The following is a 16,850-nucleotide window of genomic DNA, read 5'->3' on the forward strand; positions in this document are numbered from 1 at the left end:
ACATGATAAAAATGCTAGCTACTTCCTGGCATGTCATGTGAATTAAGACTTAGGAGTTCCTTAGTGGAAAACATTCCATAACTGGTAAGATTTTTCCGTGGATTCATTGAAATGCCACCTTCTAAGAAAGCCATTTTGAAAAGATTTGTACAGAGGGAAAATTACCAGGGAAATTGGAGAAAATGTTTCTTAAAGTCAAAAATTTCACTTGTAATTTAGCTTATCAAGAAATTCTCACAGCCTCATTCTCTAGTGCTTATTCCTTTGTACAGGGCATAAAATCAATAAGATTTGATGCCATAGGTAATTGGTGGAAACACCTGTCCTACAATGGAGAGGTCATCTTGGAGTCCTCAAAAGCAGCAGGGTGTATCGTTTATAGAACCCCCTTAATGTGTAACTAGAGACATACTAGTTACCACAATTAAAAATTACTATCCTCTGGCTCAGATAGAAAATCTTTTAAAAACTGCCAGTTTGGGACAATGGAAATTTCTGCAGCAAACAACCTATTCAGAACTACATTTTCTGGGTTTTGCTGTTGTTATTGTTGTCTGGTTTTCATGGGAATCTATTCCAGAGGGTATTAATTACAGGCAGACAGAGGACTACTCCTCATTAAAATTGTCAAAGAGACCCCATTTATCTCTAGTTTGCTTTTATCCTCTTCTTAGCACTTCACAAGTTTGGTCTGGTACCCTCACCTCATGTGGTGCACGCAGGACCACCTTTGGTTCCCCAGGCCTGTCCCTCATTCCCTTAGGGGCTTCACTGCTTCTCTGTTGTAACACACGTTCCTCCGTCACAGAAGACCCATCCCTCTGCCTCATAGCTTTCTCTGGTGATCACTAAAGAACGAAAGGGTTGGCGGCCATTAATGTGGTTGCAGTGCGAGAGCTTAAAACGACAATCAAGATAGGCATTGTGAACATCTGCTGGGTGAACTAGTAAACACTTGGTGATGCACATAGAAATCTGGGGGACTCGACACTTTAAGACTTGCTCAAATGTTATTTTTTCTGTGATCATGCACCATTTTTTTTTTCAAAATTTTTCCTGATTCTTAAAAAAATTCTTTGTGAATTTCACCCTTTTCAACATTATCTATCATAAAACATATTGGTATGTCTCTTAAACCCAGACATAATCTATAAATTGATGGATATATGAAGAAATCAATCAAAACTCTGCTGGGTTTTCATTTATTCTTCTTTCATTGATACAACAAATATTTTTGAGTGTCTACAATATTATATGCCTAGAAATAGAAAAGCAGTCCAGAATTGTCTTGTTTTATTTACTTTTTGTTGGTGTGGGTAATGCTAAAGTCTATTTGCATCTGAGAGAACATAGTTCCTTTGTGTACTTTCTATAGTAAAGATCTTTTGGCGGGGGAATAAGAAATTGTCTAAAATTTGTTCATTTCAATAAGATTCTAAGAATGGCTTGGTAGGAAGGGCAATGCCATCTGATCTATCACTAGCAAATGAGAAGGTCAAGATGCAGAAATACTATTAATTGCTTTTAGATCTTGATCATTCATGTCAAAAGTGTGAGGAAACTAGGAATGTGGGAACAGTTAGAATCTATCCTGTAATTCCCCAAAGTAAACAGATCTATTTTTTCATGCTATTAGCCTTGCCACATTTCTACTTGTATTAAAATATTTCCTATTATGCCTGTCAAACAAAACTTTGCAATTTACAAAAACCATTAGTTTTCATAATAATGTTGGTTAGAAGTTTTTTTAAAAGTTCTCAGATAAATTGTCTTCAGCTGAGTGTGAGGATTGGTAAATAGCTGGCTTAACTGAGTATGAAGACAAGTAAAATATAGCTGAACATCATAAACCTTATTCATAGACATGTAGGAGGATCAGACTGGTATCTTAAAATAGCAGCAGGCGATTCAAGTTAAGTAAGGATAGCCAAGGAACCATATTTAAAAAAAAAGAAAAGAAAAATATTGAACAAATTTCAAATTGCTAAACAGTGGGTAAAAAAGCACTCATTTAAAGTATTCAACTAGTGAGAATCAACAGAAAAAAAGTGTGACAAATGTTCAAAGTAAATTATAAAGACATGGTGGTCAATAGTATCGAAGGCCACTTAGAAACCTACTTCATATTATTAGTGTTTACTCTATTGGAACCAGGTAGTATTTTAAAGTTGTTTCAGCAATTCTTATCAGACTACCTTCCATGTTTTATGCAATTCAAGTGATCTTTAAATTATTGTCAAATTCCACCTTAAAGAGAGCTTTCACAAAGAACATGCAATTCATATCATCTAGAGTTACTGTCATTTCTAGGCTAAGTCCCATGGAAATTCATAACTTAAAAATGAAAGTCACAAAGATGCAACTGCCTTCATAATGCCAATGCAGCGGTTATAAATATTTCATGAACGTTGCATGGGCAGGGGCAGATCTCCATTTTCATGAGTTAGAATTTGTACAGTTAAGTCTCCAGATTTTACTATTCATAATGCACAGTATGCCCTGTAGAGCATTTCATATAGTGCTTTTTTAATATTTATGTTTAATGAAGAAATTACTGTTCTGAAAAGAGAACAAGTCAAGCCAAAGATTTCTTGTTAAAAGTCTTAGTTTTGCTGAATAGTAGCAATAACAATCAAGAGAAATTACCTCATTGCTGTATTTTAGCACACAAACACATAACTTTTAAAGTAACAAGATGACTGATCACGATACATTAAACCTAAGTGAAAAGGTTCTTTCTAAAGGTTATAACATTAGAAATCTCATCTTAAAAGAATTTAAAGGTTAAAGTTGCAAAGAGCAACTTTCTAACATATAAAAATATTTAATTACAAATGATATACTTCCCTACTGTTTCATAGTTTAAATACATGTCTGTATTTTTCTAGGTTGTTCTTTTATTCAAAAAAAATTTTTTTAACTTCCTAAGATAATATTACCAAGTTCAGTAATGAATTGCTATTGCATATTTTAATGTAATTTATCAAAGCACATTATCGGTACCTGTCAGAATAAATTTTGCACTAAAAGTCATGAAAAAAAGGACTGTTGTGTGTGTTGAAATCAAAGAACATTACTCCTGCTAAGTTATTTTCAATGGAAAGGATAGGTGATTGCCCTCTAAATGATACTTGTCCCATGAGAAAATAGAAGCCTGAAAAAATCACAGGGAACAGGCACAAGAAAACCTCTATTCCTTGCTTTTAAAAATGAGCATTTGATATTTTGTTTCATTTTTGTCATTTTGATCAATTCTTTCAAGTAGATGAATGTTGAAAAGTGCTGCTCAGATCTTGGTAACGTTTGCAAAAGTAAGCTAAAGTTACTGATCAGCTTGTGCATAACCTAAGGCTGAATTGCCCCTTATTAGCATATATTATATATCATAATTAGATTGATTAGGAAGTCACATCTTTTCTTTTGAATACACTTCAACAAGACTGTCTTCTAATAATGAAAACAGTAGCCTTCAGATTTCATATCACTCACCTGGGAGTCAGCTATTCAAATATTTTTATTAGGCATAAACCAATAAGGTCATTAGAAATTCTGCGATGTTTCTTGAACTTACCAGCAGACGTTTATGTTTCATTTCTGATATTATTGAACCGGAGGTGGGAAATACTTTTCCTTTCCCATTTGGTTCTTTGTAATGTTATTTTCCAAAGGCTCCCTTGAGGAATTTAACCTTTATGTGATGAATTTGCAGTTCACTTGAAGTGTGTTAACCTTAGTTCCCTAATGAGTCTGGGTGTAATCCTGAGGAGGAATTTGAGAAAGACATCATGTAGCTCATTGTCAAGTTGCATTTGTCGTGCGCGTCTCCAGCTTTGCTGTTGTTCCAGTACACATTTCGATCACAATTCTTTAATTATGTCCTATATTTAACTGACCTATTTGAACAGGATCCAGAGCTGGTGCGGAACATCTGTCGCTGGGTTAGGCAAGCTGTTCAGATTCCCTTTTTTGCCAAGTTGACCCCAAACGTCACTGATATAGTAAGCATCGCCAGAGCGGCCAAGGAAGGTAAGAACCTAACTCACATCAGTTGCCTTGGTGTGTAAGCATGGGCTTAAATTGCGTAGCCATGTCAAAGGTGTATCTTCATCCACAAATATGTGTGTATATCTTTGTTTAAACACTAAGAAAAGTATTCAGTTGAGCACGTGACCTCACAAAGCTGATAGGTTCATACCTATACCCAAGCTGGTAAATGGACTCCAAACTCTGGCCTGGAACGAGAACATCTATCACTTTTCCTAATAAACGCCTGTTCTACTTACAAAGAATTATGAAACAAAGTCGCCGTCACAGGAAACCACTCCAAAATGTATGACCTCATAATGTAACAGTCTAGAAAAAGCTCTTGAACCTTAAATGACATTTTTTTAAAAAGATAGCAGTTTCTGCATGTGAAACTTAGGAGTTCTTAAGAGTATATGTTTAAGGCCATGTACTAGGTCCCATCACTTATGCTGGTAATGCTATGTAAGCTAGTGCACTGCCTTAAACATATGCTCAGTAAGTGTCTTGCATACATAAATCATACCAGTCAATGCGTGATTTTACAAATCATAAATGCTTGTGTTCTATCCAATGGAAAGTGCATCCTGATTTGTAAAGATATTGTTAATTACCTGGAAAATAAGACTGAACACAAAACAGTTGGCATCCACAAATCTGTATAATAATTGGAAAAATAAAGTGATGGTAATTAAAATGTTTTATGTCTAGCATTTTAAGCATAATTATAGGAATGAAATTAGTGAATAACATTTGAGGGGAAGACATGTTCTCAAGAGAAAGTAGAGTGTGTATTTTCCTGAGTTGTGTGAGTTGAATTGGGTTTTAACCATCGTCCCTTTAAGAACTGCCGTTAAATGTGGATGTGTTTTTCATAGGTGGCGCAGATGGTGTTACAGCCACCAACACGGTCTCAGGTCTCATGGGATTAAAAGCCGATGGCACGCCCTGGCCAGCGGTGGGTGCTGGCAAGCGGACTACATACGGAGGAGTGTCTGGTAGGTGTGGCCCTCTCCTCGCGTGTTTGCTCCCTTGGAATCTGGTGGAAAATCAGGAGAACATGTTACAAGTGAGAATATTGAGTCTTTATGATTTCAAATTCTTATAACTCATTGAGGGTCAGAATTCCTAATAGTTATGACAAGTGGAGCAGATTGAGCAAGTAACTAATAGCACAAGATAAGAGAATTCCGAGATGGGGGAGTTGCCAGTATGGCTCAGGGGGTTAAGAACCTGACTCTGTCTCTCTGAGGATGTGGGGTTCGATCCGTGGCCTAACTCAGTGGGTTAAGGATCTGGCGTTGCCACAAGCTGCTGCATAGGATCTGGTGTTGCTGTATAGACCCGCAGCTGCTGCTCCCATTTGACCCCTAGCCTGGGAACTTCCATATACTGTAAGTTTGATGATAAAAAGAGGAAAAAAGAGAAAGAGAATTCCAAGATAGGTTTTCACACAAATTCTACTCTCTTGTGGTCTGTGCATTACTCAGAATTTATCATTGTCACAATTGTCTCATCAGTACTAGTAAAGGCTAATACCAAGGCCTTCTAAGGGAAAAATATAAGCACCCTGATTATAATACCATTTTTCATAGTCTGAATTAATTTCTACTCTTCCTAGAATTTTGAAATCTACCTTCTTCAAAAATCTTACTTTCACAGCTACCTCAAGACATTAAGACATTATATTTATAGATTCGGGTGACAAGATACTTGCAGACCTCACACCTTTGCACACTTTTGTCATCATAAAACACTTGCATTTGAAACAGAAAGAGAAGTTTTAATCCCAGAGTCCCGGTCAGTGTCTTTGCCCTGTGCCCTCTGTTGCTGTGACAACATGAACTTGGTCTTGCAAAGACAACGCTGTGAGGTTCTTGACTGTACTGGTATGGGGATTAGTCTCCTTGGTGATAGAGACAGTGGTAAATATACATAACATAGCGGTGTCCCACTGTTCAAGAAAAGCCTTGCTGAATCAGACCAAAATGTGCTTTTGGAAGAGGCTGCATAGACACAAATAAAGCTCTCTCCATGCTGAGGTATTATGTTTTGAGAGAGTGAAGTGTGTCTGTAAGCATGATTTAAAAACAAAAACAAAAAACAAAAAAAAAAAAAAAAAAAAAGGAGAAGAGTACATTCTGATTTTAATTGAATGCCATTCCCACAATGTCAGAAAGAGGAAGGCTGACAAGAAGCACCTGCTCAGGGTCCAGACCGAACTCTCTTTTATGAAGAACTATCAAACAGGGCCTTAAATATTATCGTAATGCAGAATAACGTGGCCTGAGTTAGCATGTGTCTCAGAAAGAGTCGAGAGATTCCAGAGTCAGGCTGTAACATGCACTCTGTTTTCTGTCAGCCCATTTCAATTTTTCCAGCCTGCCATGTTGACAGCAGAGAATGAAGGAGGTCACAGAGGGTTCTGAACATTAAAAATTAATAAAAGAACTATTGCAGTAGTATTTTATATAAGTAACACCATTCACATTTTCTCATTTAAGCTGCAATTTCTGAATATTCTCTCATACTATAACTCAGTCTAATAAAACCCCAGAATTATAGCATTAGAAAAAGTCTTTTGTGTTGCAGTCTTTTAAGCACACACACACTGGAAATTATAGCCGTACCTGAAAACAAGTTCTGCTGTACCTCAGGGCCTGTTAACATTTCCATAAAACTCTATTTCTAAGATTTATAAATTCATCTGTAAGTATTCACTTGGGCTATAAGCTCAACCAAGGCTGAGTGGAACTTTCATTTTAAACAACAAAACGTCCTTAACGTTTTTAAGGGCTTGCACCTCATTTCTAATAGGTTCTATATGAAGTCCCTTCACATGAAACAATTTGTTTTGAAAATAACTTCTCTCCGTATTGACAAAATTAATAGTTTTTCTCACTGAAAGCAATGTTTGTTTTAATTTAAAGGTAATATAATCTGAAAGGCAGTTTAAACAGGCAATGACAATACATTTTAGTAGAGAAGTAATTTCTGTGACAGAGTACCTTCAAGGTGAGTTATAGTAAACCCTAGCCTAGCAAAACGTGTTCTTAGTAATGACTTCAAATTTTAGGAGGGATGGAAATATCAAAATGGCTAAATACTGTTCCTACTTTTATCAGTTATGGCTGTCAGGACTTCAAATGCTGCTTCGGTATAGAAAATCACACAAAATACACCAGGTATTTTTTATAGGACTTTAAAAAAAATTCCCACAGCACAATGCTAATACTTGCCCAGTGTTCTCTCAGAGCACTAGAAGGTCTGCTTTTAGAAGAGCTGCCTGAATCAGATTTTTTTAAGTAAAAGCTACAAAAGAATTCAATTTTGAATAGCCACCTGAAATACAACACGTATTTTCCATTGCCAGGGAAAGATATTTTTTTTCTCTCTCAATACTCCCTAGCTCTTTATCAGTCTTTATTGTTTTTTCTCAGAATAAGATTCCTACTATTTGAAATGAAGGTTTCATTTTGTTTAAATGGGGAAATGGTGGGGAATGTAGAATAGAGCGTGTTCTATAGAAAATGGTCACATTTCGATAATGCCTTTCTCTTAGAACACCTGAGCTAATAAGGTGACTAGCATCAATGAGGACCTCAGCTAGGGAACATCAGTCGAGTCGAATCATTTCACATGATTAGTCCGGATTCTAGAGTATATATATACTGCAGCAGTGTTTCTCAAACTTTGGTTGCCAATCATGAGTGTATTATGGAATCAAGCTTAGTGAACTGTAATAAAAAAAAATTAGTGAAATAGAATAGAAAAAAAATGTCAGAATGCTTTGCACACATTTGGGATAAACACTGCTTAAACATCTTTTTTAGTTATACACATGAGATATACATATATATATTTCTGTCATCCTTAAGCCTATAGACATCATTGAGTGAAGTAACTTCTTGTTGAAGTTTAAAATTTATATCAAAAGGGAGAGTTAGGTCTTCATTCCAAGGTCTCATCCTCAACTTTGTTATTTTAGAGACGGCATTTTCCAACTCCTCTGTCGATGATTAGATTGGAGTGGGGAGGGCAGTGAAATACGTGAAGCAAACTCATAGTAAAATGATCTGTAAACCTGGATTATAATAGTCGGAGAAATACCTGGCAAGATTCGTGATAGCAGTATGAGTCCATTAAAGGTGATTTCATAGTGAGAACAGTATCAAGAGAAAGCTTGTTCAGTATTCATGGGGAATATGTTTGTGAAACTACGATGGCTAATTAAGCTCTCCACCATACAAGTCCTTGGTCTAAAATGCCTAAAGAATCAATGTACTCTCCCTTCCTTTGGACCTAATACTCTAAGTTGTTACCACCTAACTTTCTTTTTTCTATGATCCATACAAAACCCTTTTTTAACATCAAACAGCAGTTAGTTCATGTATCACTACACAGTTGAGTAAATTATGTTTCTTTGTTTTGTTTTTTGAGGGGGGGGGAATTCCTTGACTTTATTTATTTGTTTAGAAGAAACACTCATCTCATCAGGAACATTATTCATAAACTTTACCCCATGTAGATTACTTATTATTTTTCCTAGTTTTAGTTTAGTGAATTTTTTCTTGGTTGAGCTTCAAATTTTGACCTTTTTCTTGACCTTGTCCCCCAATAATAATGGTATCTTAAGCTCACCTCTAATTCAGTGGTCACTGTCACCAGTATAAACGGCGTTATCCAGCTGTGGTGTGACATTTTCCCATGAAGTCCTCCCTGTGGGTAAAATTCTTTCAAAGATGGTTTAAAAAAATGAGTGCTGCATGGCGTAACTAAAGATATGTCTTTCTTGCAACTGACTTCAGGAGGATAACATTTATACATTTACAGCTGCATCAGGAGAAATAGCAGTCAAGCAGTAGGGTAGACTCATTTGAAGGAGTTTTCTTTGTTGTTCCTTGTTGTGTTTTAAATGTTTCTTTTTATCAATGAGGATGGGCATTTTCCTTAGGTTTTTTGTGATGTCATTCTCCCATACATATTTTGTTTGTTTTACCCGTGAACGCATCAACACACATACCCACATGTAGGGAAACATTCTGAAATTTCTCTACAGAGGGACTGTGGAATGATGATAGATACTTTAGGCTCGATATAATATTCTTCCTACAGAGTTGAAAAATTAACTCTTTGTAGTAAATTATTTTATCTGCCAAATCTATTTTATTTTATCAAAAAAAGGAACTTCCTAGTCTCAGTTTCAAATTTTGGATGTTTGTTTGAAATTATTGATCCTGTATCAACTTAGTTAAAACAATAGAACACTGTTGTTATTCACTGTTAATACTTACGGAGTTCTAATTCATCAAAGACTGCCTTCGAGATCTGATCTCTATTTCAGGAACCCAGATTTTACTAATCACCTGAAGGATATTCCAGAAGGTTAAGAAATTATTGTATTATTTATCAATAAATGATAATAGCACACTCCATAAATGCTCTTACATTCTAGAATAAATGGTGGGGGATTAGAAATCTAGCTGTGTGGACTACTGGACATGGAGCACTAACTGAGCTGTCACAGATACAAGCCTCCTAAAGGTGTTTTCTTTGTAAAATCAACATGAGAAATACTAATAGAAGAAGGTGCAAGTTAGGAATCTGCTAGTAATTTGTAACTCAGTGCAGATGTCGGGCTAGAAATGACTACAAACTGTATAGTTCAGAAAACTTGCAGGAATCAGTGTGGTAACTTAAAAAAAAAAAAAAGAATCTTAAGCATTGACTCCATGCTGCATCTTTTACATTTGTCTTTGAAGTAGTTTCTCAGGAGTTATTGGTGTTATGCAGTAACTTAGCAGTATGCACTCAGCTACTGGGCATGAAATAAGCACAAATCATAAAATTCAACTTATTATAATTATTAGCAGCTATTATGTAAAATGGAGAAGATAAACATACTAGATTGGAAACTCAGAAGTTTCAGTTACATTTTGGTTTGAATAACTGTTTTCACACATGCAAGCAACTGAAAATTTTGACAAAATTGCTCTAACTTCTACTATACAGTTACAATTGTATCATAAGAGGCAATACTGGTATTTTTTAAATAGGAAGTAGTTCTTAATGGGCTGAAATTTTTTATCTGTCAATCTCATGATTACTGATGCATAAAATCCTTGTAGAAAAACACGCCTACTATCTGTCATAAAATTTCAGTTATCTATTGTAATCATCTTTATCAATAAGAGCTTAGATTTTAATACTGAAATGTCTAAAATAACCTGATAAAGATAATATTTAAATGAATAAAAAAGCTGTGATAAATCATGCCAAAAAGAATATTTAAAAGGAGAACCTTCCACTTTATGCTTAGTTACTTCTTTTCTTTTTTTCTGTGTATCAACATAATGCAACAAATCTAGCCTATTATTCACATGTTAAAAACATTCTTAGACTATCACAAGTTTAGCTGATCAAATTATTAAAGAACTTGTTATATAAATATATGTACTATATTTGCAGAATAGTCAAAATTGGGCATATCAAATAAAGATGCTGAATTATAATTTTCATTATAATTTATCAGTTTAGTTGAGAGAAGCTCACCATTAGAACTATTCTCATTTAAATCATGCTCATTTGAATATATTCATGTACAGATTGACAAAGAATCCCCTTTTGCCTTATATTGCTTTTCCAGGAGCCCGAGTTTCTCACTGTTTGGCCGTAGTTGGTCTATGCAGGAGATCAGAGCCCTAATAATAGAATTTTGACAGTGAGCTCGCCTGCTACCTGCCCTACACAGATCCTCAGTGTTCATGTTTGCTTCATGGCAACAAAGCAGACAGAAGGAAAATGCCAAGTGCTGAGTTTGAGGTACAGCCTTGCCTTGGCTTGACATTTCAGCAGAATAGCAGTTTATGAGATGCATAATTTTTCATCTGGGACTCAGCTGCCATACTCATAGATGCTTACAGCTCATCAACGGACTGGAGCAAGGGCAAAGGTTTAAAGCAGAGATCAAGGTCTACATTCTTCCCTTAGATATTTTAAAATAACTTGTCCGGCAGCTAAATGATAAAATCAAATGCTGTTTGAGAGCTAGTAAATTCATGGGTCTCTGGATATTCTATATATTCTTCTTTGTTCAAAATTAGGAAAATAAATTAATGTCTGCTACCAGTTCCTAAGAAAATATTTGATAGACTTTGTAAACGAAAGAACTCTGACAAGCATATTAAGAAAACTTACCTTTGCAGCACTGGTAATGAATTATTAAATTTCTTCCCTCTGTGTGTGTGTGTGTGTGTGTGTGTGTGTGTGTGTGTATGTGTGTGTATTTCATAAAGAATGACTTCAAGCTTGAAATTAATCAAAAAATGTTCTATTATGAAAGTAAAACTAGAGAGTATTGTGTCACTGTTTGAGCTTGAATTTAAATATTCACAGATTCATGCATATCTACTGTACTAAAAAATCAGTGTAGGTACACGTCAGTGACTGTTTAATTTAGAGCTACACATCTCTGTAAGCTTCAGAAACAGTTCACCATGTCACAGTCTCATACAGAACAATGGTACAGTACATTGGATTAATTAAAGAAGCCTTGCAGAGAACTGAGTTCTCAGTATGTCAAGATTTCAGTTTTATGTTAAATATTTTCTAAAGGCCAGACCCTTAAATCTCAGGGGTTGTACCAAGCAGTGAGCTGTGAATTTAACCATAGGCTAACTGCTAATGATAAGGAAAAGAGTCCTAGTTGAGGCAGCTGTAATATAGTCATTGGATTAGGCTATCAATCACTGGGCTCCCTAAGGAAAAGGGGAGAAGACCAAACAGTGAGAAGGGAAATTAGGAAAGGAGGGCATGACTAGAATGAGATTCTTCACCATCTTTTTCCATTCGTTGGCTTAAATCCCTAAGCCTCAGACCAAACCGCTCAGCAAACTCTGGCTATAAAGCCAACGCATTTATTCCTAACATCTAGAGAATTATCAAAATGTCATTGGTTCTCAGTTGTTAAAGACCTTGAAACCCTCCAGAAGCAAATGCCCAGATTACATAATAGAAAATAGACTAAGTCTTAATTGTTGGACTTAAGATTTGTATGATTATGTATCAGATTCATGTATGTTCATAAAGGCAGTATTTCTATTTAACTTCGAAACTGTAGCCAGTTTTTACTTATGCAAGTCCTGTTGGTGAGGCGAGACTCCAGTAGATCAGTGGTTCTCAAACTTGACTGTGTACCCGTACCTGGAGGCCTTCTTAGAATGTGGATTCCTGGATCCTTTCCTTTGCGTTTCTGATGCACAAGTCTGGGAGGGCCTGAGAACACTGCACCGTAGATGAAGTAGTGTTGATGTCACTGAGCATTTTGGTTTGAATAACCTATTTCTAAAATCATTTCAACTAGTGGTAAAATTAGAGCATCGTGATAGCATATAAATAGATACAGAATACCTGCCCACAGTTAGGTATCTGAAGGGAATGGTAGTAAATAGTCTCAGAATTCATTCCTAGAAAAAGTATAGAGCACAGTATTTGAGGTCTCAGAATAGAAAACATGGCACCCCATTCCAGATTAATGTTGAATACAAACCATTGTTTATGCAAAGAGAATCCATTCTGAGTGCCACTAAATACAATTTATGGATATTAGTAGTCCTTTAAAGAAGAAATAGGTGTCAGAGATAGACAAGGGTAAAATTAAGCTCACTGTGGTGAAACATTATGTTTTTATTTTTGACTTTATGCAGATACGAACATACCACATGATAAGAGTTTTCTCCCAGCACAGGCACTTAACATATCGATGAATATAGTTATTCTCAGACTCTTGAAATGTAGAAGATAACAGCAGTGGTAGCCTCCTATTCCCTCTTCACTCACTTCTCTCCAATCATCCACATGCAAGGGTATCATGGTATCATTTTATTGTAAAAGGGCGGAGATGACCAACATTGTGGAGAGAAGCTATTTCAGTGCACAGTATTCCCTGCTGTTCGCATGATTACTCTCTGCACTGAGGGTCTTCCAGACTCATGTTTGCAGCCCGTTTGCAATACTTCTCATCAATGATGGAAACTGCCTGCAGCCTTCTTGGATGGAGGAGTGCTTGGCAGCCCAGGCTGTTTATCATCATGTGAATACCTGAGGAGTTTGAAGAGGTCCTTGGGTTCCAACAGATCCCTAAGCGTGGGGCGTAGTGAACCCTTGAGAGGCCCATGTGTTACATGATCCTTTCAAGGTGCAGACTGTCAAGACGATACACAGGAGTAACAGAATAGTAAGCATTAGGATTGGAGGAGAGGAGGCAAGGGGATCTGGTCCGGCAGCTGAACTTTCTTTGCTGTGCTTTTGCAGAAAGTCCAGCAGTTTAATTCAAGTCAACTAACAAACATTGGTTCAGAAAGTGTACCAAGGATTCCATACGCATTATATCAGTGGTCTTCAACTTTTATGCTCAAAATATCCCCCATTTTAAAAATTATATACAATATACTCTTCATCCACTTTGGGTTTACCTTTACAAATTTTAGCTACAAGTTTACCTGATAGCAAAAGACAGAATTCCCCATGTTCTGCAAATATTCTTTCTTAAAATGAAATTACTACAGCACAATTTTAAATAAATATAATAGAGCCTATGTAGCACAGTGATTTTATACTCATCATCATTTATTTAAAAATACACAAGCTTTAAAAGATAGTTGAAAGTTTTACATGCTTTTCTCCCCTTGGACTAATACTTTAATTTTTCTCACTAGATTTTATTCTGTTTTCATATATTTTTAAGCTTAAACATCTTTTGTATATCATACTATGGAATTTGTCTTTAAAAAATATATGTCTATAAATGGACATTTTTTTAAATTTCTGGATTAAGGCTTGAAAGGATAACATTTTTTCTTTTGTATTGTTAGAATTTAAAATTTGTACTTTATCATAACAACGTGTATAAGTAATTATTTTTCAACAAGAAATTAAATTTTATTGGAAATACATTTATTAATGAGAAAAATGACTTTAAAAAATTGATCATGTATCCATTGATGCATATTATTCCTAAAAATGTTCAGCATCCATTCTATTCTACTTTTATTTTTTAGGTATGTACACTGAAAAATCCTTGTTTATCTAGACAGTTTTAAAATTGAAAGAGACTAGCCCTCAAAAGCAAAAAGCAAAAAAAAAAAAATAATAAAAGAATAGAAGGAGTTTTATTATAGTCATTTCACTCAAGTCTTGGAGCACCTTTCATATTACTAGCTAAGCATTACTTAGTGATCTTCACCAAAAATAATTAAATAATTTGATGTTTCTCATTTAATTTTTTGAAGCAGTAGCTTGAACGTCACCTGACTTGCAGAAATAGTTGTTACTCTGTGATAAACCCAACACCAGTATTTTGAATTATCATTTTGTTTGATACCTCAGAATTTTTACACCATGTGTGAGAATACATCCTTGCAGTATTTGAGGTCATTGCGAAATTTGCTTTTATTCTAAAGGGGAAAAGGACTGTCAAGACACAGGAGTTGGGAACAGAAGAGCCAGCATGATGTCCTGACTATATTCTTTCTCAGGCACATAAAATTTCAGAAATAACAATATGGAAACTGGGGACCTAGAAAGGATTCCTTTCAAATCAGTTTACCCATGGAATACACACTGCCACGTGGAGTGCATCACTGGGTGTGCATACTACTATGATATGGACACTAGCTTATCTCATCTCTTCACACACCTTCATCGCAATGAAGCAGTACCTCGGTTTTACACTTTATGTAAACTCGACTACGTCTCATAAAGCAGCTCCAGCAATTTTAAGAAAATGTTTATGCTCAGGTTAGTAAAGTTCAGTGTATAAGTTAATATGCACTGGTAGTAGTAGTTGAATATTTCTGTCATTTGCGTTACTAGCAAAATGGATCAGCATTTCTGCACTCCTGAACCCTAGCCATTCAAAAAATGAGTAGCAGCTATGTGGAGTATATCAAGGCCTTTTAATCATACGATCTTAATGTGCTCAGCACTGTATTGAACCCTTTAAGCGCATTCTTATTTAAATAACCCTATGAGGTAGATACTACTGGGCCCATTTTACAGACTTAGAACTCAAACTCCAGACAGTGAAGCCATTTGCCAAAGCTTACATAGCCAGGACGTATCATACTTTGGATTCAAGCTCAGATCTGTCGCCAAAGATGAACTGTTAGGCATTTTTTTTTATCAACGTCATCATCCAAAATCTGCCACATAAATCTAAATGTATAAATATGGTGTGCTCCTTCAATTCTAATAAGCTACAAATGTGACTTAGTAATCTATAATTTATTCTGTCTGGATTTAAAAGTCTATAAGTGTACTTTTCTGTGAACATTGTCAAAACCAGGTCCCTTATTATCTATATCACTTCTTCTCCAAATTGGAAATTGAGTCAAATAGGAGGATTCGGGGAAAAATTCTTGAATTTATTCCAAAGAGCAACAACGCAAAAATGACAGGAAGCATTTAGGTGTTTTTCTTAAAGTGTAAGCATGCAGCATTTGTTTGAAATGAAGCTGTCATCAATATAGCTATAAATAACCTTATTTGTTACTGACTTAGATACACTGTATGAGGGCTCCGTCCAGCTGTGATGCTGAGAACAAGCTTTGGATGTCCTTCTTAATTCCTTCTTTGTATTCTTCAGTCAGTTACAAATGACCATGTGTTCCTGCAATTTTCTCACCTTCTTTTTGGACAGATCCATCTTATTCCCTGGGAGAAGTACCATCTCCTTTATAATTTCAACTGAGCTTGCAAAAAGCACTATTAAGTAATTCCGAGATGCTAGTTTTTCATTAGGTGTGGAGAGAGAGAAGGACATTTTGAAAGAAAGTGGTCAGGAGGAGGAAGAAATTAGGCCGAAAAAACCTATGCTGAGCCCTTTCTGAAAGGGCAAAAGAAAACCACACCACTTCTTACTTTCCCGCCTTTAAAGTAAAAGAGGATAAATATATTAAAATAAGAAGAAGGTGAAGTTCACATTGTGGCGCAGCAGAAATGAATCCAACTAGTAACCAAGAGGTCACGGGTTCGATCCCTGACCTTGCTCAGTGGGTTAAGGAACCGGCGTTGCCCTGAGGTGTGTGGTGTAGGTCACAGACATGGCTTGGATCCCGCGTTGCTGTGTCTGTGGTGTAGGCCAGCAGCTAAAAGCTCTGATTCAACCCCTAGCCTGGGAACCTCCATGTGCCATGGGTGCAGGCCTAAAAAAGAAAAAAAAAGAAAAGGAAATAAGAAGGTGAAACCCTCTTAGAACACATGGCACATTACATTATGGTATGGGAAATTTTGATCAGTGTGAAATGATTTGAAAAGAGGTATATAGACATAAGTCAGGGGACATTCCTTGGACGTCCTTGTTCATTTAGCACATCTGTTTAAGGCGGACCAATTTGGATTATGAGCTCCTTAAAAGTAGGAGCCATTGCTGTTTCTTCATCATCTCCTCTGCAATGTAGGGAAGTTATAGACATATTGTTGACATGCAAGAAATACCTTTTGATTCTTTATATGCAGTTGTGTACAATTCAGAAGGTTTTGGAAATCAGACTTCCTCTTAAATCTCTGCCATCTATCTTGACTTGCTGGTGAGCTTTTGGTAACTGAGTAAGATATACTATTTGATTGTAGGCTCTCTCATTATGCACCAGATGCTAAGAGCTTTTTCATGTATGATGTCATTTAATCATTACAACCTGCTCAGGTGGTCACAGTGAGTGAGTGGCCTGTTTTACTGGAAGAGAAACTGAGGCACAGAAAGAGCAAGTAAATTCTGTAATGCCAGTCACCGGGCATCTAAGTATATTTGCATTCATGCTGCCTGACTC

General features: G+C 36.0%; 1 protein-coding gene across 2 annotated transcripts in view; it reads left to right on the forward strand.

Moving 5' to 3' along the window:
- The window catches only part of DPYD (dihydropyrimidine dehydrogenase), a 780,991-nt gene that overhangs the window by 569,999 nt on the left and 194,142 nt on the right, over positions 1 to 16,850 (forward strand). For both annotated transcript variants that reach the window (NM_214044.2, XM_021088696.1), the window contains 2 exon segments: positions 3,906 to 4,026; positions 4,902 to 5,021. In NM_214044.2, the coding sequence (NP_999209.1) occupies positions 3,906 to 4,026; positions 4,902 to 5,021 (241 nt within the window).

This window comes from Sus scrofa, chromosome 4, assembly GCF_000003025.6.
Source record: "Sus scrofa isolate TJ Tabasco breed Duroc chromosome 4, Sscrofa11.1, whole genome shotgun sequence".
NCBI classification, from domain to species: domain Eukaryota; kingdom Metazoa; phylum Chordata; class Mammalia; order Artiodactyla; family Suidae; genus Sus; species Sus scrofa.